This window comes from Anser cygnoides, chromosome 2 (genome assembly GCF_040182565.1).
Source record: "Anser cygnoides isolate HZ-2024a breed goose chromosome 2, Taihu_goose_T2T_genome, whole genome shotgun sequence".
Classification (NCBI taxonomy): domain Eukaryota; kingdom Metazoa; phylum Chordata; class Aves; order Anseriformes; family Anatidae; genus Anser; species Anser cygnoides.
Window position 1 is genome coordinate 127,004,645 of NC_089874.1, and position 24,948 is coordinate 127,029,592.

The following is a 24,948-nucleotide window of genomic DNA, read 5'->3' on the forward strand; positions in this document are numbered from 1 at the left end:
CATGTGTGGCCTCATGTCTTTTTTCTTTCTTTCTTTTTTTTTTTTTCTACTCAAGAGTTGTATTTAACTTTAAAAATATGGAAATGCAGTTCCTTTTTCCCATGTAGTTCATGGGCAAATTGAACAAAATTCAGTTAAATAGAAATGTAAGAGATTTAGTAGATTATTTTTTAAAATTCTACTAAAGTACAATGCAACAAGGAGAATAAAAGGGGAGAAGAGAAAAAATATAAATATGAACATATAGTTGCTTAGCTACCTATCCAAAATATTCGTTTGTTTAATCTGTTCAGGTGTTTATTTAACCTTCATGTATGTCCTTAGATTTAAAATAATTATCAGGGTTACGTAGCAGCAGCAGTGCATAACAGCATTATCTAAACTATTTGGCACTTTGTAGGCTTCAGCTGCTTATCTCCCTCTGCCTAACGTTCCTCCGGCTCCCATGGTGTGTGAGCAAGATTTGCCACTGCTTTACCCTCTGCTGTCCTGCTGAAACAAGAAAGTCAAGGGAAATCAAGTCTCCTCTCCTTTCTTTTGTACCAGTCTCCTTCAAACGGAGGGCTGGGTTTGGCAGAGGTACATAGGAGGGGTGAGATGTCACCTTTGCATCTTTGAGTGTTCCCAAGACAATCCTTCAAGACAGCAGCTCCTGTGACTTCCAGAGGGGAACCTCTTCCCCCAGGTCTTTCTGTGGGTATAATTCACCATAACTGCATGCCAGGATGATGCCAGTTCCCAGCTGCTTTTGCATGAGCTGAGGAGAGTGAGGAAAATCCAGATAAGAGCAAGTTTTGTTTCCTGCTTAGAAAAAAATAATTGATTTCAAACTTATTTTTTTTTCTATTTTGAGTTTCTATTTGAGTTAAGGCATTGTTCTTTCAAAAATAAAAGCTGGGGCAGAAGCTGCCATGAGGTTGGGAAGCTCTGCCCAAGCCCTCACATGCAGCCCTTCTTATTAATAACAATCACATCATTTTTTTATCTTCTATCACATTGCTCATCAAACTCCAGCCGATGACAGCGTAGCCTGTTGCCCAATTTAGAACCTATTAGCAACACAAGGAAAAAAATTTTCAAGCAGGATGTGGCTCCTGCAAAGCTTTAAAGGAGGGCAAAGTGCCGAACCGAGTGGAAATAGAGTTGACTAAAATATTACACCGATGTTTGAAAGTCTGTGGGCCACTGATTACCCAAACTTTCTGAGGAGCATCAGGGGGCCTGCTGCTGCCAGGAAAGGGTAGCTGCAGGAAGCTGGGACTTCTCACATGCTCTGGCAGCCTCTAACGAGCTCAGCCGGCTATTCCTGATCAAAGGGTGCTCTGGGCTTTGTTCCAGCTGAATCCTGCTCAGCGAGGGTCGAGTGCCCCTTCTCCCTTACACCTACTAGGTGAAGGCTGGCCCTGCAGCCCTGTGCGTGGACGGAGCAGCACGTGCAGCAGCGACCAGGCACCATGCTGAGAGCAGCGTGCACGGGCTCTGCGACAGTGGTGGCAGGGTACCCAGCACCGCCACGACCAACTATTCCTGACACCTCAGTGGTCTCATACTGAGCTCCCAAAGGGAGGTTGTGGCTCTCCAGGATGGGCTGCAGAGATGCCTGGGCTCTCAGATGGCTGGACCAGGGAGATGGGCAGGTGGTGGGCACCGGTAGGGTTGTGACACAAACCGGTGCTGCAGGAGGAGCCCCACAGACTACACAGCACGAGAAACGAGGAGAGAGATCACCTGGATATTCTCCAAGTCCCCATGGAGACAAAGCCCAAGCCTTACCTGTGCCAAAGGTTTTCTTGGGTCAGGCATTCACAGTGGTGGTGTGTATGTATGGAACTGCAGGAATCCCAAAGTTCTTTTTTTTTCATTTTTTTGGTCTTCTCATTTTTCAAGCCCCACTTCTGCCCTGAGTATTGATGGACTTTTTGCCGCTTTTGGGAGAGTCCATCATTGTGGCTGATTTCCAAGGACCATCTCCTCCAAGTTTCATCCAACGTGCAGTTGTCCATTCCCGTGTGAAAACACTCAAGCAACAGTGGCAGGAGACCTGCGTGGATTCACAAAGAACTCCTGATAAAACTAAAAAATGTAAAAAAAAAAAAAAAAAAGACAGATAGATTACCCAGGAATATTTTGAGATATTTTCCAAGCTTGTAGAGATGGAGTTAGGAAAGCCAAAACCCACCTGGTGCTGAATGTAGTGAGAGATGTGAAGGGTAAAAAGAGCTTCTACAAGTACATCAGCAGCAAGAGGAAGGCTAGGGAAAATGTGGGTCCACTGCTAAATGGGACACAGGAGAAGCCAAGGTACTCAATGCCTTCTTCATCTCAGTCTTTAATGGTAAGTTTGGCCTTCAGGAATCCCAGGTTCCTGAGACCAGTGGGAAAGTCTAGAGCAAAGAAGACTTACCTTCAGTGGGGAGGATGAGGTTAGGGAATATTTTTTAAAAGGTGGACATCCTGATGGGATGCACACATGAGTGGTGAGCAAACTGGTCAATGTAATTGCAAAACCACTCTCCATAATCTTTGAAAAGTCATGGGAAATGTTATAGATTCCTAAGGACCATAAGAAAGCAGATGTCACTGTGTAACAACTACAGGCTGGTCAGCCTCATGCCGATCCCTGGAAAGGTATTGGAGCAAGCTCTCCTAGACAGGTATTGGACTCTCCTAGAACGCATGTCCAAACATATAAAAACCAAGGTGGTGATTGGAAGTAGTTAGCATCAATTTACGAAGGGGAAATGATGCTTGACCAACCTGATAGCCTTTTACAATGAGATGACTAACTTGGTGAACAAGAGAACAGTGGATGTTGTTTAGCTAGACTTTCAACTCTGCCTCTCGTAATAACCTCATTGACAAACTGATGAAACAATGTCGAGAGTGGATAGCAGACAGTGAGGTGGACTGAAAGCTGGCTGAACTGCCAGGCTCAACAGGTTACGATGAGCAGCACAAAGTCAGGTGGTGGCCAGTCATTACTGGTGTAGGTAGAGGTTGATACTGGGGTACAATGCAGTTTAATATCTTCATTAATGACTCAGATGATGGGACAAGAGTCTACCCTTATCAAGTCTGCAGGTGATACCAAACATTGAGGAGTGGCTGGTACACCAATTCAGAAGGGGAAATGGCTGGAGAAATGGGACAGTAGGAGTTTCATGAAGTTCAACAAAGGGAAATGCCAAGTCATGCCCTTAGGGAGGAATAAGCCCAAGTACATGCTGGAGGCTAACTGGCTGAGAGGCTGACTCACAGGAGAATATCTAGAAGTTCTGGTGGACAACGTCACCATGAGATAGCAATGTGTCCTCACAGCAAAGGCAGACAACAGTCTCCTGGCTGCATTAGGCAGAGCATTGCCAGCCTGCCGAGGGTGGTGATCCTTCCCCTTTACTCAGCACTAGTAGGACATCTGGAGCGCTGTGCCAAGTTCTGAGACCCCCAGTACAAGAGAGTCCAACAAAGGGTCAAGATGACAGCTAAGGGACTGCAGCATCTCTCCTGTGAGGAAAGGCTGAGGGAGCTGGGATTGTTCAGCCTGGAGAAGAGAAGGCTCAGGGAGGATGTCATCAACGTCTACTGGGGATCCCAGGACTTGGCACAACACTCTAGATGTGGCCTCACCAGTGCCAAGAGTCCTCCTCTGCATAAAGCATACACAACACTCTGCACATTAAGGTCCTTATCCAGTTTCAGTGGGAAAAAAGATAAGCCTGTAGTAGTCAAATGCAGGCTGAATATCTCAAAGAGCAGAGACAAAGAATCGTAGAATCATTATTGGGGTATTTCAGCTGCCTGCCCATTCTTTGGTCACAACAACATCTGTGATGAATCTTTTCTCCTAGTAAAGCCATGCTGTTGTTGTCCTACTGGCTACTCTCTAATCTTCCATTTCAGGAGCAGCCACTGTTTTACACTTAGGAGCTGTGTTTCAGCCTTTGCTACACCAGCGTAAACCTAGAGGATCTCCTCTGAAGTCAGGGAATGTTCTGCAAAAAATCTCTCCTTTAGCAAAGCCTAGGAAGGAGACCGTAAGTCTGTTTACTTCTGGTCTTCTGTCACTGCCTTCAGGGCCCCGCTAGTTCAGGGAGTTCTGCCAGGTTTCTTCCAGCTCCTTGCGGCACCTTTGAAGGTTGGCTACTTCTGGCTGAACTTGCTCGACACCATCGCCTTTTTGCCCTGTGCTGTGTGTCTTTCATGCTAGTGGCACAGCTCCAGTGTCAAATAACATTCTCGTAGTTTCTGGTCCTGTAAATATTTTCAGGAAGAGCAGCTATTTCAGGCTTAATTAATCACTTCGATATTCATTGTCTGTTATTGCCCCGGCAGGTGGGCCCACCCACTGGCGCACCATAACATAGCAGGGGCTGTTAGCAGTCAGCTGCAAACAATGTAAAGCATCCTTCACAGTGGGGACACACCTCTTTTGGCTGGCCTTGAAATGGTGTTCAGTTTGACACATTGAGGGCCTTGTGTAAATGTATGCTGGAGATCTGACCCAAATAATGCAGGCTTCCTTCAGAAATGTTCTTCTGAATGTTCAGAAATGTTCTTATTTTTGTAAAGCATGTTATATCGAAGATCACAGGTTTTCCTTATAAACACTTTTAATTCTAGTGCCTTCTTGAATTTAAAAAACAAAGGCATAAGACATTTTCTTTATTGCTCAATCTTTTTTACATGCATTTAATTGATCACATTCCATTCCTCTTTTTTAAGGTCAGAAGAGAAAACCTGTACTTTGTCATTAAAAAATTTGCACTCTGCCAAGCTGTATGGAAAGTTCTACTGTAGTACAATATAAAATAATGATCTTTACAGAATGTTTTAAAATTGTAATAGAAAGAACGACTCATTGCCTCCTTGCTATAGAGCTCTATAGAATGGTTTTAAAAAAAAAGTTTCCATTTAATGCCATTAAATTCTATAGTTTGGGGAAATATTTTATATCCAATGATGACGACATATTTCTGTGATGTTGTTGTCCCATTTGCTACAGGTAAGTCATAGTTCTCCCTCCAGATAGTAGCATAAGGCTATAATGAGTTATACTGGAAAGATTTTGCACACCACAGTAGGAGTGGCAGCCTTTGGAGGCTGGAACCCCCAGGCACACTCCCTACACCACTCCACTAACCCTGTGCTCCAGTGCCACGTTGTCACATGCTCCTGTGCTTGTCACAGATGTTCTTAGGGTGCTAAGCATGGAGCACAGGCTCAGAAAATCATCATCCTGCCCATACAGATAGGACCAGAGCTTTCACTTACACTGGGTATGTCAATTAGGTGGCTCATTAAAGGAAGTTTCAACTAAATTGGTTCCTAAAATGGCAGGGGTTGACTAGTGTATATACGGCTGAATCATTTTGGTGAAATGAAATCAGGACTGGGCTAGTGAAGCTAATGATAGATCCTGGCTTAGCATAGGTGAGGTTACACACTTCTTGTGTAACCATACCCTTGGTGGTTGGTACAATCGAATTAGCTGCTCTTAAAAAGCTTGACACTGTACAAGCTATAGAGTCACAGAATCATCTGGGTTGGAAAAGACCTTCAGGGTCACCAAGTCCAACCAGCTAGACACGTGCCACCCAGCTAAAATTAGTTTGTGTGAGACCTTATTTTGTTACTGGCATGGTGTAAAGGCCGCAAGGACTTGGTCCAGTTTGATATCAACAGGCCTGACCTGGACCTCAGGGCACATCAGCAGAGATGATAGAGTTAAAGGCATGAAGGCCCATTGATACCTACAACTCTTACTTCAAATTTACGTAGAAGCTTTGCTGCATCAAGGCCAATCACCCAACATTTTGCATGATGAACCCTAAAGGAATTACATACGTTTCCTATTTCAGGTCGATGATGGACAACATGCTAATTAAAGTACACAGGTAGTCTCAGACCAATCTTAGTGAGGTTATTTACATTTTTAAACATGAGTGAGGGTTCAGTCACACTCCCAGTTGGAATCACAATATGAAATCATGTTTCTATATTCTCATCACATCCTATCATGTCAGAATATTAAATGATCCTTCTGTCTATTTAGTCAGCCTGTGTGACAGGTTTAAATCTACAGTGAGTATTCAGCTCAACCTCGGACACTGCTATATGATTGTACTGTTTCATGTTGATACTCTGAGTACTGTCATCAGAAATTTATGAGACCGAGTCTATTTTAAACTTATTTTCTTTTGCAGGCCTGAAAGGAAATGTGACCAGCCAATGTGTGAAGAGCATGAAGATGAGAGAATTAATATCTATTGTTTGAACTGTGAAATGCCCACCTGCTCCTTGTGCAAAGTCTTTGGTGCCCACAAAGACTGCCAGGTTGCTCCTCTCACAAACGTTTACCAGAGACAGAAGGTAAATAATTTTTTGTATCTCATAGTCCTCCCAGCAATTGGAAGGACCATCAACAGGAAAGTATTCCCATGAGCTTCCTGTGAGTTTCCAAAGGGGTCTCGGAGGACATTCTCCATTCCTGTATGGGAATGAAGGGCTCACACAGATGTGTTGAAACTGTTTCAGAACACAGAGAAATAAATTTATGAGAAATCACACAGAAAGATATTAAAGTGTCTCAGTTTTTGTTAGGACAGTAAGGAAACATTTTAGACCAAGATTTGATGTGAAGATGAGGATCTCCCTTTTGAGGTTCCTAATCTATTTTTTTCAATGCTTTCAGATCACAAAAAGAAGTGGAAGCGGGATTTACAGAACATGATAAAAAGAGAACAGGCCGTTACAAATCAAAGAGTTATCTATCAGGCACTTTTGCCTTTAAGCATCCCATTTTTAAGAAAATTTAAGTGAAAAACCTCCTGCAAGTAAATGCAGGAATATTCAATAGTTGGCAGCACAGGATGTACCTAACATCCTCTGCCCTTGCTGTCACCAGTAAAAGACTTGTTTATTTTTAATACAGTATTAATTTAAAACCTGACTCACTGGGTTATCCTCATGAGATAAACAGCTCATTTTTCTGGAGGGCCCCAGTGGGCCTAGCAATCAGACAGGACAAGTTTGCAATCCCAGCCTCCAACTTTGTCACACAGATGCTTGTGTGTGAAAACTACAAATGAGAAGTCAGTTTAGAAAAGTAGTTACAAGCATCCTTTTTGATCAAAAAAGGAGAGAAAAGGGGGAGAAGTTTCTTGGACTGAATCCATGCCCTCAATCACTCCCTTTCTGTGGAGACTTGCAAGCAGTGGTTTCCTCCCCAGTGTGCCTGTGGAAAGGGGCTTTCATGCCCAAGAATGGATGTCTAATCCAGAGCCTGTGGGTTGCACGCTTCAAAGGATCCTTTACAAAGCTGTAGAGGCCACAGACATGGATGTCTCTGTAGACAGATCACTACAGCAGTATGCCAAGGGCTCCTTGCCCTCCTCTGCACCCTCACCAAGTTCCCTATGGAGTATCTTCTCTGACTTTCCTCTTCTAAGGACATTTCCCATTCACGTTTAGGGTGCTTCATGCTTCCTCCATGCAGAGGTCCCTGCCTCAACATCTCCAGCTCCTTCCTCCCTGCATGTTTTTTTCCCTTCTATCACACAGCAGGGTCCTCCATGTTCCCACTAGTTTGGTCCCTGAGAGAGTGTTCACCTGTTTCCCTTGAAATTACTGTCTCCATCCTTTTCCCCTCTTTTCTCCCTCCCTTTCTCACCACAGCCCCTAACCACACTGCCCTCATAGCAGGGGCTCTGTGATGCCCACAGTCCCTCCAGGTCTATGGACCCTCTTTTCCTCTCCAGAAACTAGAAGAAAAAACAGCCCCTCAAGAGACAAAGCCTTTCCTGTCAATGAACCCAAATGGAATATTTTGAGGCTGTTGAAACATAGTGTTTTAGGCTATTTTGTGGCTGTTTTAGACAAAAGCATCTAGAAGAAACTTCTAGAAGAAAGTGCTTCCTCCTTTCCAAACCATGGCTTCTTCTCCATGAAAATTTTCAAAATGTCAATCTTCTCATAGTGTTTTGGGAGAGGAAAAAAAATGTCAAAACACTAGCAGGCAACTCGTGAGCAGGTAATGCTTCAGTTTGCCATGGTTCTGGTGAAAAGAGCAGCTAATACCCTGGTATGGCTTATTCATCCCCCTGCTCCCCACTGTTAGATGGGCCACTGTGAGGTGGGACGGTGGGTGGCTGGCTGGCAGTGCCCCCCAAGTGTCTAACACCCTCTCACGTGCTCTCCCTTTGCTGACCAGTCCGAGCTGAGTGACGGCATCGCAGTCCTGGTGGGGAGCAACGACAGAGTGCAAGGGATAGTCACGCAGCTGGAGGAGACCTGCAAGACAGTTGAGGTAAGTAGCATGCCTTCCCGTCCAGTTATGGCAGAGTGGAGTTGCATCTTTTAAACTGGTGGTAACGATCACTCTTTTCTAGACCTCACTTTACCGAATGGATTCCCACATCATTCTGCTAAATCTGTGGCTTTTTGTAGTACTAGCTGTAGCGCCTCATCCAAAGGATATATCCTGCTCAGCACCCTGCCTCTGGCACTGACCACGTGACTGAGGACAAAGAGTAAAATAATCCATATCAACATGTCTTGTTCAGCATTCTTAGTTGCATGGGTTATAACTGAAGATAAAAGCAGAAATGCCATCAACTCTCAGTTCATTTAACACCTAAGCTCAGGAGCTAGAGCTGCAGAAGACCAGAATTAGTCCTGACTGATTCTGAGTAGAACCTCAGTCTCAGACACATGGTAGCCTCAGCTTAGCTCCCAAGCATGTCGATTAACTCTTTATTTGGTTACTTTGCCTCCTGTGCAGTAGATTTCTAATATACTCATGTTGTCCTTTAAGGAATCCTGTTGTGTTGCTCATGGGTGTGTCGAGTTTGGGTTCCTACTGTGAGTTTGGATTTTCTGGTAAAGGTCTTTCTCTGACAGAGCTGGAATTGGTTTTGTGTCATTCAATAGCAGAAGTGGCTTTCATTTCCTCCAAGAGGTTTGCACCAACAAAGCAAATATAAATTTCAGCTCTGACCAATTTGAGCATCACAGAGTAATAGGCTGAAAGCAGCTCATATGAATTGATTTTATGATCGGAGTTTGATGAAGCATCTAGTGAAGAAGTCACATCCCTCTCAGCCCAATTAGAATTCTATTGACCCTTCAGAGCTGGAGCAGAAAAGGGAGACTGCAGTGAAAAAGAAGTTAATCCAAGATGTATAGATTCTAAATGGGAGGAAAAATTGATTCCACTATCTATGTACACAATTAATGAAGGCTCCTATTTCCTTAGAGCAAGAAAGAGCAGAAAATGTCCAAGTTTGATTCAAAGAACATAAAACCATTAGCCCAAATAAATGAGAGAGTGTTAGCAGTAGAGTCAGAACTTTGTAGTCAGGAAGCCTTCATATTGCAAGGATGAAATTGGCTGCTATCAGGACTTTGCAGACAGAAACAAGCCTTTCAAGTAGGTTAACTGCAGAAATTTGAATGATACAAAAGTAAGAGCTTATACTCATTTAAGTTGAACTAGCTGATATAGAAACGAAACTTCAAACATCATCTGAAGTATGGAGAAAACACTGTGCTAAAAATACTTTAAAAAATACAACAGTTTCTGAAACTAGCTTCCTCAGAGTCATCCACTCAGTTTAAAGCCTAACCTTTAAACTTGAAGCCCAGAGAAAGTGCAGCCATTTTACCTTCAGATGTTTTAACAGGCTTTTCACCTTTAAAGTCAAAGACTGCAGAAAATAGATCTTAGAGCTTACCTTGGCACTTCCATGTTACGTTTCAAGCAAATCACATTTCCTACCATACAACAGCTTTGTCTGAATTGACATCAGTTTGTCCTTGAAGATGAAAAGCTACAGCTGGAGCTGAGAAATGTGCACACGTGGAAGTAGTGCTCATAATCCAGGATTGTCTCTTCTCTCTTTACTTAACGCTTTGAGGAGAACAATAAGTGTCTGCTCCAGCAGAAAATACATGATCATTTTTCTTTTAGCTGGAGTATGCAATAGCCTACAGTTCTATATTTAGCTATTGCTCCTATCCAAGACTAAAAAAGTGAAGAAACAAACAAAAAAAACCACCTGATTAGTAATAGTATATCTTTAACTGATTGAAAGGTATACCAAGTCCACATATCATACTGAAAACAAACAAACAAGATAAAACAGAAGAATATAAAATGGTAAATACTGAAAAACAGCAACAAATAAATAATGTTTAGTCCTGTAAAAACAAGAGTCAGATAATGAAGGAAAAATTACAGTGTCTTTTTCAAATGCTAATAGCATAGACCAGGCAATACAGATACATTAGAACAAGCAGTGCAACTCATGTTCTTTCTTTCTCTTGTAGTAGTGTTTAAAAAAAAAAAAAAGGCTAAGATTTTTTTTAGAACAGAAAGTCATGTATTTATTAACCTTTTTTATTACTCAGAATCTGATTAGGATAATTCTATCACACAGAGACTTAGTAAGGGTACATTTTATACAGAAAAGATAGTACTCAGAAATATTTCAGCATTTGCAGTTAGGAACCAGCTTTGTACTCTCTCACTTGAAGTTCACAACTCTGTAATATCTGCTGGCAGGAAATATTATGTATTGGAGGTTAGAGATTGGGAAGGACTTCTCAGGGCACCCTGCTATCACTCTGTCTCTCTTCTTCCCCTAATACTTGTCCTATATCAAATCTCACAAATAGCACACACCTGTCCTGAAATTAAGGCTGTTTTAAAAGTGATCTGAGTGACATTTCAGAGGAGGTCGTTGTAGACTAAAATGGAGTGTGCAGCAAGAGGAAGTGCAGGAAACAGAGGGAGAAAGTGAGGAAAGGAGTGAAAGAGGAGAGGAAGGTTATCTGAGGTCTGAACAATAGAACGACACCTAGAAATTGTGTCTCACTTGGTTCAAAAGGTCCTTATCCCCAACCTATAATTCACTCATCAGAGGAATTTCTGGGAAACGCCAAGGACCTCCAGGACAGGACATGGCTGGATCCACCATGAGTTTTAGATTAGGAGTGCCTGTTTAGCCTACTCTTCCTCATTGGGAAGCAGAGGTGGATACTTGGGCCAATGCAACAAGACTTGTATTTGCTCCTCACCCTGCAACCCAGGCTGTGATGTTTGGCCATATATCCATCTTCGAAAGGCCTTCTCCTTTGAACAATACAGGGTAGACTGTCTCTAACTCTTAGGAAAGAGCACTGGCTGAAAGTCAAGGAAAAAAGTGGCCAAATACTGTGAATAATACCAGTTCCAAAAGTACTGTGCGGTTGTTAATAACCCTGTGCTGCCAGGATCTCAGCTCTGTGCCTCAAGGGATGAAGAAGAGGAATTGATTCAGCCTCAGTTCCCGAGAAAGAGATTAAAATAACCACCCCCATCCACAATCAGATATAACCACAATAAGGATATGCCCATCTACATGCCCCAGGGCACTGAGATGAGTCAAGTGCTTCTTCTTGGTAGGCCTCAGACATTGCTGATAACCTGTCTCCACTTTCCTCCCCGTAAATCCTCCCTTGCAAGTGCAGTGTGTTCTTGTTAGAGAGCGTACAATGAAGCAGTCATCAAACCCACCTTCCTTACTTGGTGAAATACACTGTGTTGTCTGGGTAGGACAGTAAAAGTGTCTCAGAAAATGATGTGAAAATCAATGCTTGAAGGTAGGGTTGGGACCTGGCTCCTCCTCCTTGTCTTTGTGCTTTTGTCGCACACCATTTTCTTCGTGGTACCTCTACCCCATTCAGTGCACAGTAAATGGAATATAATGGACACCTGCTGTCAAAACAGAGTCTAAAAGGGCTTATGTAAAAATCAGGCCTAAGCAAGAAAGTTCCAGGTAGAAAAAGAAAATTCTCCAGAACTGCTTTGAGATGATCTCTCCTTTCAAAAACATTCTGTTCGTGCAAATGAACCCAGCTGCTACTATGGTGATGTTTTTTACTTTTTCTTCAGGCTTTGAAGTATCACTGCAGACATCATAAATACCTTTCACAGTTTTTTTAGAAGGCTGACAAGTTATACAATAACCTGTTTGGGGGCTTTCAGTGGTTTGAAATCCAGAGTTTGAGAACAGTTTTAAAACTTTTGTTCCAATAGCTTGAACTTTGAAAATTATAAAAGTCTCTGGGGTCATTCGGAATCCTTTGCACTGTTCAGAAAGAGGAATTTCTTTGATGAAAATGCTTCCAAGTAACTGTAAAAATAGAAACTCTTTTAAGAACATAACATGTTTAACATAAACCAAATGATTCACAGGAATGCTGCAGACGACAGAAAGAACAGCTGTGTGAAAAATTTGATTATCTCTATTCTGTACTGGAAGAAAGAAAAAACGAGATGACACAAATAATCACTAGAACCCAAGAGGAGAAACTGGAACACGTCCGCTCCCTGATGAAGAAGTATGCGGATCATTTGGAAGCTGTGTCAAAGCTGGTGGAATCAGGAATCCAGTTCATGGAAGAACCAGAAATGGCTGTGTTTTTGCAGGTACAAAGTCTATAAGTAGAAGCAGAAATGGAGTGTTGGGTTTGCTGAAATACAATTTAAGCATTTCTCAATTTTAGGAGCATTCAGAATTTGGTCATGTCTGAGTGAACACTTATACAAACTCATTCTTTGAAAACTTGCATCAACACAAAAAAAAAAAAAGACTAGTCCTCTTGTGAATAATATTCAAACCAAAAACGATTTTGAGTTCCCCCAAGAGAAAGCATAAATTTTATTATTTTCCTACATATTCTTATTGTCCCACCACTAAAACATACATATATATGTAATTCTGTGATTTACAGCTTTCGTTTGCATATTGACAGTGTGATTAACTTTCCAAGATTAAATATGGGTGTTCTAAGTCACATTTTTATGCCTTTACTTCAAAACTTGTTTGTTTTCGTTACTATAAACTTAGAATAGCTGATTAGGAAACCACTAGTAGCCTGTTCACTAAACTTACTGGTGTAGAATTTCTGTCCCGCAATGTTACAGTTTCTCTATATTAAAGGTTGAAAATATCTTTTTTAAACAGAAAGCAAAAACAAAAACAGCAAAGAATTGCTGTTCAAGAGTACAATATTCTTTCCAAACAAATAAAATTTTGTGACTCCAGAAATATGCTGTCATGCATAGTCAAAGATATAGTTATTGTGACTAGAAGTGGTAACAGAACAATTGCTTTTCACTGTACACACATACAAAAAAAGAGTATAAATATCTCCATTTCATTTTTGTAGAGATTGTTGGTATTTGCTGTCATATTCAGATTTTAACTAAAACATCTTCAATGAACTAAGAGGATTACTCAGCTGTATACTAATCACTATTCAAATCTGATCTCAGTTGTAGATGTTGTGGTTGTCATTTATGAGATCCATAGTAGTGCACTTAGAAGCAGCCAGTGTAAGAATTAGATCTCAATGCATAAAGTCTCTCAAAAAATGGAACCATTTAAGAAGTCAGTTATTTCCTTTTTGTTTTCACAGAATGCCAAAACATTGCTACAAAAGTAAGTATTTAAACTTACGACATTTGATCTTTATAATTAATTACAAATTGGAAATTTATCTGCAAATCCAAATGCAAATAACCAATCTCTCTGTTTTAGAATTACTGAAGCATCTAAAGGATTTCAAATGGAAAAAATAGAGGATGGGTATGAAAATATGAACCAGTTCACTGTGAACCTCAGTAGAGAAGAAAAGATAATAAGAGAAATTGATTTTGACAGAGGTAAGTCATTTATTTCACCTAAATTGCTTTCTTACATAGCAATTGTGTGTAATTTACATGATGATACAGAGCAGGAAAACTTGAATCAGATATTTCTGTCCATCTCAAGGTTAATTAGACCATTTTGTTTCAATTATAATCAAAACCAAATATCCATCACAGTTAAAAATCGCATAACCTGTCAACATCCTTAATTTTACCTATTATGGAGCCTCAAGACTTTCCTGAGGCTCCTGTGATCTTTACTGATTCCTCCTGTGAAGGGACCACAAAATTAAGCTTTTATTTCAGTCTATAAAGTACCTTTCCCCCCCAAAGGATGCCCTTGTTGTATGGCCTGTCTGTTATAGAAATTCATTAAAGAAATAGAAAGTTTACTACTAAACATACTCCTTTCTTTAGAAAAGACATCCTTTTTTTCTTTTATAGTAATAGAGAAATGTAACAGAAATGTAATCAAAATTCAAAAACACAGTTATAGAAGTAAGCAAAGATTGTCATCATCTTTCATACGTTTAACAGTTTGTGATGTCGTTTGTTGTGACATCATGACATGCTACGTGCTTTTGCAAAGTTGCAATTCTTCATTTGCCCTGGCAGCCTGCAATCTAGGCTCATCTATGCTTTACCTTACAGAGTAAGCCACAAGAAATTAATGGACATGAGTGTTTCAAATAAGCAGACCTCTCCTATTAAAAGAGGAGATGTCTCATCTCTTCTACTAATGGCCATCTGGATATCTCTGGTTTTCATGATGGCTCAGGGTTCTGCTAATACACCCACATTTACCCGTATAAGCCCAGTTAAATCTCATGCAAATGCCTGACACTCGTTCCGCTGGCACCCATCACTTGCTCCCATGCCACAACTCACACTAACTTCAGAGGATGTGGCTGGTCCCTACGAGGGATCCTACATGCCTGCTGCAGGTCTTGGTCTGTAAGATGGGCCCCATGGACTAGCTCTACTTGGCACCCAGGTCCATATAGCAGGACACCAGCTATGGCACCAGTTAGCAGCAGGGGATCAAATGCCATCTCACAGGGCCGCGAACCTGCAGGTATTTGTGCTGTGAGGGGCAGTCTCTGCTCACAGCCTCATGCCCAGTTTGTCCCTGTGATCAGCCACAGATGCGTGCACTTGCCACCTGCATGCACTTGCCAAGATTATGACCTCCTGCACCCTACCACGAGACTGGGAATGTGACACCCACCACCTGGGGACAAGGCATTAGTAAAGCCTCGGCAATCAGGACTTCAGTCCTGCTACAGTCAGTGAAGTTCTCTGCACGCAGGGGGTGTGGAAGCAGAGATTTAGCACTCTGCTTATAGGAGAGTGTTTGCCTGCAGACATATTTCTCCATTACGAGAGTGTTATTTGATTTGCAGATCTGCATTCCTTCTACAGTCTCAGGCAGAACCACAACCTGTGCAAAAAGTGCAGTCAATTTGTAGGTTAATGCATCCATCTAGGTTTATTTCTCTGAAGTACCAGGATGGCTCTGAACAGTATCTGATGTTTGTCTGGATGAATACCATGATTATGCAAAACAAAATGCATTGTTAGAGAGCTCCTTCTGGAAATGAGGGAGCAACCACGAATGCTGAAAATAGGATGTGTTGTAGGATGTACAAGCTCTGGTTTGACCAAGTTTGACAGTCTGGTTTTAGGGAGGTTGGTACCCTAAGTCTCCACAGTCAAGTATTGCAAAACACTGACCTGGTAAAATTCACTATGACTTCAACGTGTTTAAAGCAAATAAAATTGCAAGAGAGACTTTTTGCCTGGTAGATTGTGCCAGACCAGTTATCCCCTCACGAAAGACCGCAGGTCCGTACTGCAAATCCCTCATGAGGATAACTGAGGAGAACAGGCCTTTCTGCCCTCCCTCCCATGGGAAGGGCTAATTTAAGACTTTTAAAAGTGTGTGTTTGGTGTCCTCCCTGCTGTGAGGCTCCTGCTCGTGCCCCGTGCAGGCTCCTCATGTCTGCCAGGGAGGTGGATCATCAGTAGTTCTGCTGTGCAACTGTAAATGGCCTTTTCATTACACAAAGACTGTAGTCATCTTCTCGTGGTGCTCCTTTTACACTTGTCCCTTAGAGGAGGAGGTGGAAGAGGAAGAGGAGGAGACAGTGGATGGGGAAGATTTGGATGAAGTCCACACAGAGTCGTCAGGAGAGGAAGAGGAGGAAGAAGAGAAGGAGGAGGAGGAAGGGGCTGAGAGAGCATCACAGCCGCCTCAGCAGGACCCTGAACCACAGAGTGCAGCAGGCGAGCCCCCAGCCGAACCTGCCCCAGCACCACAGCCTGCCCCCCCAGCTGGCCAGGTAACTGCCCCCGCTGCCCCGCTGCCCTGCCAGCTCTGCTGAGCAGTCTGGCAGAGCCAGAAAACCCTCTCCTGCAGCCTGTGGGCACTGTGTCTCAGGAGCACGGCTAAGGGAGTCCAGGCACTGGAGAGCAAAGCTGCTTATTGCCCTTTCACAGATGTACATGACTGTACCCTGTCCTGCGTAAAGATTGCTTGATGGGCAAAAAATTGCCTCGCTATATAAACCAGGATATATGTGGGATACGTAAGATATAAATAAAAGAGATTCAATTTGGGAGTTAAGCACATAATAATGGATGTTCTGCTTGCTGTGTCCTGTGTTTTAACTCAGACTAACTGTTATAAATGAAATGGTTGTTAAAATATTTATACTAAGAGAATTTGGCATCCCCAGTGGATTCAGTGAGCTTTCCACCAGCAGTTTTTAGATCGTACCTCTAATCTTGTTTACTGGGACTGGCACTTACCTTCTTCTGGTCTGGTCATCCTAGTGCTATTATCTAGGTGGATGCAGGGATATCACACACCAAACAGAAGAGGGAACTGCTTTTAACCTATCAACGTTACAACCTGGCAGCAAACAGATTCAGTGTGTGAATAATTTAGGCCAGCACTTTTACTTAAGGAATGTGATTAGAATGAGGCTATAATTGCTGCATATTCTAAAAGACTATATAAAAAATATACTTCATATGCTACTTTAGCTGCCCATAGATACAACTAATTTAGCAGATTCTGCCCTTGTGCAATTTGCCCAGTGAAGTTGCTGAGTGGCTGAAGACAGCTCTGATGGTATTTGGAGAGGTCAGTGTGAAAACAACAGAGCAACTGGTGAATTGTTAACTACTGCAAGCTTTCCACATAAAACAAAGGAAAATAAATAATATAGATTGATTCTTGCTTTGATTTAAGAGCATACATGGGTTTGCACCAGTTGTGTGAAGATGCTCTTAAGTCAGGTTTTATTGATTTTTTTTAAGTTTGTCTTCTGAAGATTTGCACCAATTCAGCTAAACTTCTGTAGCATAACTGATGTACTTTTACATTCAGACAAGAATTAGACTTAAGAAAGCCGGACCACTAATGTCAAGTCCCTCACTTGTTTCTAAGGCTAAAATGGAAAATGTGTTGCATGCTGCTGCAGCAATTGTGAAATGCCATTATGACTTGGTCAGATGTGCATTACACCATGGCATGTGGTGTTGCAGGGTGTGGGATACCTGTATCTCAGCTTTTGCCTTCCGGTGTGAGAAAGGCAAAGTAGAAATGGAGCGGTGATAGCAGATACCGTGCGGGTGAGCCCGAGAGCTTGGTGCAAGTAGAGAGGTGCAGTTCAGCCAACTGCTCCTCTTCCCAGCAAAGTGTGACTGAGGTTGGTTAGCGTATTGATAGCAAGGCTGGTGGGCAAATGTTTCTGTCCAGTGTCTTTGTATTCTCCTTATCTGACTGTTCATATCAACAGTTTTGTTGGCAAATGCATTGCTCTTGACCCAAAACACCATTCAAAGGCACCTAACCTGTTCCTCATGGCTGGTGACAGTTCATGAGGCTCTTATGCAAGATTTCTTATATTTTGGGGGTTTAATTGTGTCTTTATCTGTGTATGTAATGAAATACAGTAACTAATCAAGAACCTGTAATTTGGCAGGCAACACTATCCCTGTACTGGAGTTTCCCTGGACAGTATATTTGAAACGCGGGGCCTCCTTCTCCTCCGGTGCCCATTATTAACACCGCGTGCCTCAGCTGACTTCCAGAGAGTTATTTCTGATTTAGAAATGGGTTTAAAATGAGGCCCAAAATGTACAACAATATGGATTAAGGAACAGCTTGCCCACTCCTTTCTCAGTCAGGGTCCCCTTCCCTGCTAATTCTGCCCTCCTGTTTTATTTTTCAGATATTCTTTGCCATATCCGTGTTACTCAAATGTTAGTTACTTTTGCTGTGCATTTTGACTGTAATTCTTTTGGACCTTATATTAGGACAAATACATTCCTTGCAGTGAGATATAACAAACACGGCATGCAGAGAAACGTTGGCTACGGCAGGAAGGTAACGCGGTGCACTCTGCTTCTTCTTCTTCTTTTTATCTGTCCTGATTAAGGATGAGGTTGTGACACCAAGTGGCTCTCAACAGACTGCAGAGCCTGACAGTCCAGTGCCACCCGCGGCAGAAACCGTCGACCCCTTGTTTTACCCTAGCTGGTATAAGGCTCAGCCGCGGCAAGCAAGCAGCCCGAGCTCAACCCCCGGGAGCGGGCTGGGGAAAGTAGGGGCTCCCGTTTCTCTGGAAACAAGTGCAAAGAAGGCAGAAGCCCCGGAAGCGGCAGCAGTGGAGGAGAGCGCGCCAGGGAGCGGTAAGGAAAGTAATGCCACTGCAGCGACGTCCAAGGTCAGTGCCACCACGCTCACCCCAGAGGGTTGTGGCGTGCAGCAGTTGTTGAGGAAAACCTGACTTAATTTTCCTCTGCATGCTAAAGAATAATCTGAGAAATATCGAAACAGCCTAAATTGTCGTTTTGGCCAGTCCCCTGGGTTTACAGATGACTGGAATACGTGACAGGCTGATTGTCAGCTTCAGAGGAGCATGCCAGCAGTCGTTTGTGCTTAGCTGCCAGCGCACCTAACCTGAGTTGCTTGCACACGCTCTCAGGAGCTGTCAGAAAGGCTGTGATGCCTCTGCCCATCAGAAGTTTGCATGTGTTAGCGGCAGACAGATCCCATGCATGAGATTATTCTCATCACCTGTTGATAGCCTGTGCACATCATGTGTACACCACTGGCTAAGCAGCTGCAGCTTGGCTTTGCCTTTTGCAGCTTGGTGGCTGCAACTGGAGTGTACAGCTTTTCCCTGTGAACACAAAACCATGCAAGTACCTGGTGCTTCCTTGTGTGTTTGGTGGCCAAGCAGTAAGCAGCACGATTTACTGGGTTCAGATCTGTTGCAGAGGGTTTCCTCCTTGTGACTTGATTAAAGGAGAGCATGACAATAACATATTCCAGTTCTGTGCTGGACTGCCAGCAGCATGATGAGATTTCAGAAGTTCATGTGCTAAACTATAAGAGGTTGTTTCTCTTAAAATGACAATGTTAGAGTTTTGATAACCTGAATTTAAATATTGTTTCTTCTGCATATGTGTGTAAACTTTGCATGGGTCAAGGACTCAAGAAACAGAGCTGAGGGGGCTGTGTGTGAAGTATTTGCGCATCACACCTGCTCCTGCTCTAGTGGGTGACAACCAGCCCATTAGCAGCACTCCAAATCAGACTGTCCTGATTTGCAGAAGTCAGGCTCAAGCTGTCTGACTTAAAAAGATATTACCTGTACATATGTGACGGGAGGAGAGTATGTGTCTGCATGTGGAAAAGCACAAGTGGGTAGTAAAAATTTCGGTGCTGTTTCCTCAAAAGTTAAAGTTGACCATTCAGCATACATGAGCAGCTCTTCGATAATAAATCGTCATGTGGTGGGCAAAAAATTAGAAGAAGGGCTTCATACAGATGTGATAAAAAGGGCATTTAACTGTCGGCTGAAGGCTTTATGCAGTGACACTTGAATTTGGTGGGAGGATTCTCAGTGACTTCAGTCATAACAAGAGAAAACTTTGACCCACAAATTCCAGCAGTTATTTTTCAAGTCAGGGTTTGATGCGAATATGGAATAAATATATATATATATTTAAACATTATCAAATCCTCTATGACTTTGTCTTCTTAAGTATATTCCAAGTATATTCTGAATGAACTGGGAAAAGCAGGTAAATTCACAATGAAATCTGTTGCTGCTGTTTCTTTATATCAGTTCCACTAATGAATGGGCACCCAAGCCCATAGGCAGGTAAAATCCTTACTGGGTTTGCCTGATTCTGGTCTGCTTCCTTGGGTCCCAATTTACCAGCAACAAGAAGAGGAGCAAAACTAATGTTTGGTGTGGCCAAACTTCTGAAACGTGGTTTCCAGTCACATCGTAGCTGCTTTGTGGTACCCAGCTCTCTTCATGGCCAGGTACGGGGAGTGAAAACAAGCGAGTGGGAAAGATGCCAGTGCCTGGGGTTGTGTGGATCTGTGGGTGCTGTGTCTTGATATTTTCTAGGATCAGGAGTGACACTGATATTTTGGGAGGAGCAGGAGGTTGAGAAGAGTAGCGCGTGGTTCTGGGGATAGGGGGAAGAAAGAGCTGGGGATGGGATTGCCCCTGGGCTGGAGGCAAGGGGAGGAATGGGAAAGCACGGGGAGCTGGAGGGTGCAGAGTGTGCTGAAGAACAGGAAAACTGGAGTGACCAAGCTAGGCAGGGTGGAGGAATGATGCCATATCAGAGCTGTGGATCTGAGCTGAAATGAGTCTGCATCGTGAGCAAAATGGCCTCTGTCGCGTGCCACTGGTCATTTTTCAGTATGTGAACTTCAGCTTTGTTTCCTTCCTGCATGTGACTTTGACACAACCCACTCTCAAATGACAAACAGGTTGATTTTTCAAAAATCCTGGCTGATGTTCCTTACACTGCTGTTTTTACTCCCTTGCTCCATTTAAAGAATGTCATGGAAAAGTGTTGTGGAAACAGAGCTTTTTCTCCGAGCTTAGTGGTAACGACGAGTTCGTGTTATGACAATGCTGGTGAAGCATTCTTCTTATTTTCTCACAGGAGTTAGCATTCTGCATATCACTTTTGGCATTTCTTATCATACTACATCATCTTTGGAATCTGATTCAATACATTTGTTCTTTCATGGGTAGGAAATATTTCATTTTACCGTTAACTAACAGTTCAAATAGTGTCTCTGGTGATGTTCCTATATGGTCTTAAAGGAAGTTTTCCCTTTTTCCCCCCTCCCCCCCATCCAAAAACATCATGCTGGTTCACAAGTCAAGCTGCCTAAAGCATTTCTTCCTCTCACCTTCAGAACTCCACCCTTCAGCTTACTCCTGCATGGTTAAACATTGCATCCCCGTGGTTCAAAATGGACAGGGAAATTTACTTCCTCAGGTCCATGGGCTTTTATTTCAGTTGCTGTTCAGTTGACCAGCAGGATGGAGACGCTGAGGTTTGACGGGAGGTGTGACGAGCTGAGCTTGTTAAATCCAACAAATCAGGGAGGAAAATCTGGAGGGTGATGGTTTTCATCAGAGGGGTAAACATCAGGAAGAAAATTCCACCGAATAACCCTACACCGGGAGGCAGCCTGTCCCCTCCGAGGAGAAGAGCCCAAGCCATCCAACGTGGCCCTGAAACACATCCCCACGCTGTGCGGGATGAGCCCAACCCTCTCGAAGCATCCAGGGTTGTTTGGTTACAAACACTCCCGATAACTGCCCCTAAAGGATGCAGAGACATAGCTGTGGGCTCGAGAGCACTGCTTATGAGCAGTGCTTTCGTCAGTGAATCACAACAACATAGCAGCTTCCTCTCCTAGAAAAAGCACCAAAAATGAGCATAGTGGTGCCCACAGCAGGGCTCACTAGAAGGAAGGAGGTGCCCCAAGCCTGCGGTGACACGGGGTGGAAGATGACAGCACTGCTAAATCTCACCAGACACACTAGATGGGACTGCCATTGCACAGATACCACCCAAGGCTGTGCGTGTGCTTTTAAGCATCTGCGCTTAAAAAAATTGTCTTGAAAAGGGGCTTTTCGTAGCAATAAGGCTGAGCAAGCTAGGGCTGGATTTTGCATCCCCCGGTTTTTAGTGGGCATGTCCTAAATTGAGGGGCTGCTTCCAAAACATGGATCCCAGTGCAGGCTGTGAATACTCTTTTTCTTCTTTTCTTCCCCTTTTTTGCCCCCAAGTAGATCCAAACTGAGAAGGCCCAGTCTATACTGAGGCACAGCAAAAAGCATGATTAGTACACGGTTTTCTGTAGGCAAAGGCTTTTTTCCTTACATCACACTAATTACAGCTGAAATATCTACAAGATCAAGGACTAGGAGCTTCACTACACAGTGAAGTTGTCCTGAAAACAGAACAACTGTAGGTTAGACCTTAACTGTTCCTTTAACTTCTATTCTGGAGTAGCTCCTTTTTTGTAGACAAGGTCCATGATTTAGTTCCTCCAGCTCCAAATTCACACCCTCTGTAGGTAAGCTATATATTTATATTCAATTTCCAAAGTGATATGGCTGATCTGCAGAGAATTATGTTATCACTGGAGCATTTAATCTTATTTACCAAAGACCAAAGACCTCTGACAGAAAGCAACAGTAGTTACCTTTGAGCGTTCACTCTAATGACAGGAAAAAAAAACGTTTTGGTCTATTATTCAATACAAAAACGCTTGTTTTTCCCTGCTCATTTTATGTACTGCTCTCTAAGCACTGTACAACACGATATGGTGCTTCTGTGAAAAATGGTAAATTACTATTCAGCTTTTACGTGCAAAAATTCCACCACTAGGACTGAAGTCTATCTCTCCTTAAAAAAATAAAAAATAAAAAAAATAGAGAAAAAGAAGCTATCATCTATGCTTTATCTGCATAAGTTATGCAAAAGGCTGCGCTGTCTGGTGGTAATTTGAATTTGAAAAGCATCGGACACTGTGAATCTCAATTAAATTTACGGAGCACCGTTTAATTTTCATTCATTTGTGTTTGGTTTTGAAAATTTGTTGTGTTATTACAAGAGGACATAGAGCTTGCTTGTACTCCTGGGAAATCAGGCATGCGAATAGCATCACGCTCTTTTTTCCCCTCTCTTTCTTTTTTAATTCAAAATACCTTTTGAAATTAAAAATAGACCAATGCAGAAGGCTCTCATTTCAACCATTTGAGACCTCCTTTTGTGTGGTCTCTAGTGACAGCTTTATGATTTATTTAATCATGAAATAGAAGGGAGGTGAGGAAGAAAGACATTTTGGTCGCAGACTCTATTTGCATGAAAATGATTTGCTTCCCCATGTGTAGTGAGGTGGCTGTTTAGACACTTTATGTGTCTTTATCTGTCATGTGAAATATCAGGTCACTGCCCTTTTCTCTTTTTGTTTGAAAGCCAAATAACAAAACTACTGGAAATAAAAACGGTAATAATAATTTAGAATAATGATGATGATAATAATAACATAAAGCTGCACAACTGTCATAAAAGCAGCGTACGATTTATTTTCAGGCTATTTCAGTCGAATGCACCGATAGGGATTTCCTTGTGTTTGAGCAGCAAGAAGTCAGTTCTCCCTATTAATACCCCCAATTACTTTACTGAAGGGTCACTTCACTTCGCTGTGAGCCGTGGTATCGGCGACATTCCCTCTGGCACACAGAAGGGCGGATCAGTCAGGACGGGCAGCAGGAGGTGCAGCCCACGGGTTTACAGCCTGCTTGGTCTAAGGGGCAGCATGAGGTGATTCACACAAAGGGACCTCCGCACTACAGACACATCCCACTCCAGGGAGCGAGGAATTTAGGGGCATAGTCACCGCAAGCGGCTTCTGCAGCTGATGGAGGGAGAGGGGCATCTCTCTAACAGTGGCTGCTGCGCTCTTGGCACCCTCTTCACATCCACCTGCTGAGTTTGAGGTGACATCGCTCTTACCCCAGGTGCCTCTGCTCAGCATCTGAAGTTAGGGAGATGTTGCGCAGTGAATCCGAGCCTCTGCGGCTGACAGCCAGGGGTGAATGATTGGAACACCGGGAGCAGGAATAGATCCGTGCGCTGCCTCGCCCCGGCGGGGAGCCCTGTGTTAGTGGAGGATGGCACCGGCATTAACAAGCAGCCCATCCCAGCGCACAGGAGAAACAGATCTCGGAGTCCAAAACAAAAACAAGAAAGCTTAGCGATGGTGTGTGTGACAAGTTACAGAGGGAGGTGAAGCAAGCCTCTACCCAGTCTGAAACTGTCTTCATGTGTTCGGTCTCAGAAGACAGGCTAAGTGGGATAGGAAGAAAAGTGCATGTTTTGTGCGTTAGATTTAAGAAACTCATTCAACTGCTTGGCATTTCAGGACTCAGGCATGTGTCCTTGTGCTCATTATACTTGGAGGATGCTTCTAATGGCATATAGTTTTGAAGCTTTAGACACATGAAGAACAGTGTGTATGCTTTATAAATGCTCATGACATCCAACCCTTGGACTGGGGCACCTGGAGGAGATATGGACCTTCAGTCTCATGTAAATCTGCCTTCCAGATATACATTGAGTCACTCTTAGCAGTAAGACAGTTTTTTAGGACTGCTGAATATCTGTCTCTTCTACAAATGCAAATGCTCAATACTCCCAGCTGTCAAGCCCATCTTGCGGCCCAGCTTCAGGCAACCAAACTTGAAAAGCTAGCCCTCAGTTCTGCCCTTTAGTTCACTTGTGCAGCCCTCTGACAGCTGGAGAAAGCCGTGCACATCAAGAACAGTAGGAGAACTTTCCAGGCATGTGTAATCCTTAAAATTGCCTTCACTTTTGGAACCACTCTGTCCCTCAGCTTGTAATAGAGGAATTCCAGAATCAGTAGGGATGGATATTGTATAGCAAAACCTTCTTGTGTTGTCACTGGCAGAGGGCAGATCCCACAAGACTTTATATCTGCTCAAATTACTTAAGTCTGATTAAATAGAAGGCAGTGGATACATAAATAAGGAAGAGTTTGTTCATTTTTTCCTACTCCAAATTTTGTAGGCAACATCTCTCACGCAGTGACATCATGTACATTTGTGAGAGTTTATGAAAGCCTTGTATTCACCTAGGTCTCTGGTTATCCAGTTTATTTCACCCAAAGAAAGTGCTGGACCCCATAGGCTGTTGCTCAGATCTCCCATCGAGAAGTGTCTGTCTGTGGTTCCGGAGGACTCAGGCACACACAAACAGTTTGAAAGGAAATGCAAGTTAATCATACACAAACAATATTCTGATCTAATTTCCCTTTGCTGCCAGTAAGTACAGTGCTTTAATTCCATGAGGATATAAAATATAATCAGGACTGAGCTGTTTGGGAG

General features: G+C 43.0%; 1 protein-coding gene across 2 annotated transcripts in view; it reads left to right on the forward strand.

The window, feature by feature from the left end:
• The window catches only part of TRIM55 (tripartite motif containing 55), a 40,432-nt gene that overhangs the window by 2,660 nt on the left and 12,824 nt on the right, over positions 1-24,948 (forward strand). The window contains exons 3-9 of one of the 2 annotated variants that reach the window (XM_013172525.3): positions 6,204-6,369; positions 8,210-8,305; positions 12,236-12,469; positions 13,462-13,484; positions 13,584-13,708; positions 15,809-16,035; positions 18,142-18,429. In XM_013172525.3, coding sequence (XP_013027979.3) covers positions 6,204-6,369; positions 8,210-8,305; positions 12,236-12,469; positions 13,462-13,484; positions 13,584-13,708; positions 15,809-16,035; positions 18,142-18,429 — 1,159 coding nt within the window. The remainder of the gene's footprint in view (positions 1-6,203; positions 6,370-8,209; positions 8,306-12,235; positions 12,470-13,461; positions 13,485-13,583; positions 13,709-15,808; positions 16,036-18,141; positions 18,430-24,948) is intronic. The other variant, XM_013172523.3, reaches the window with a different exon arrangement.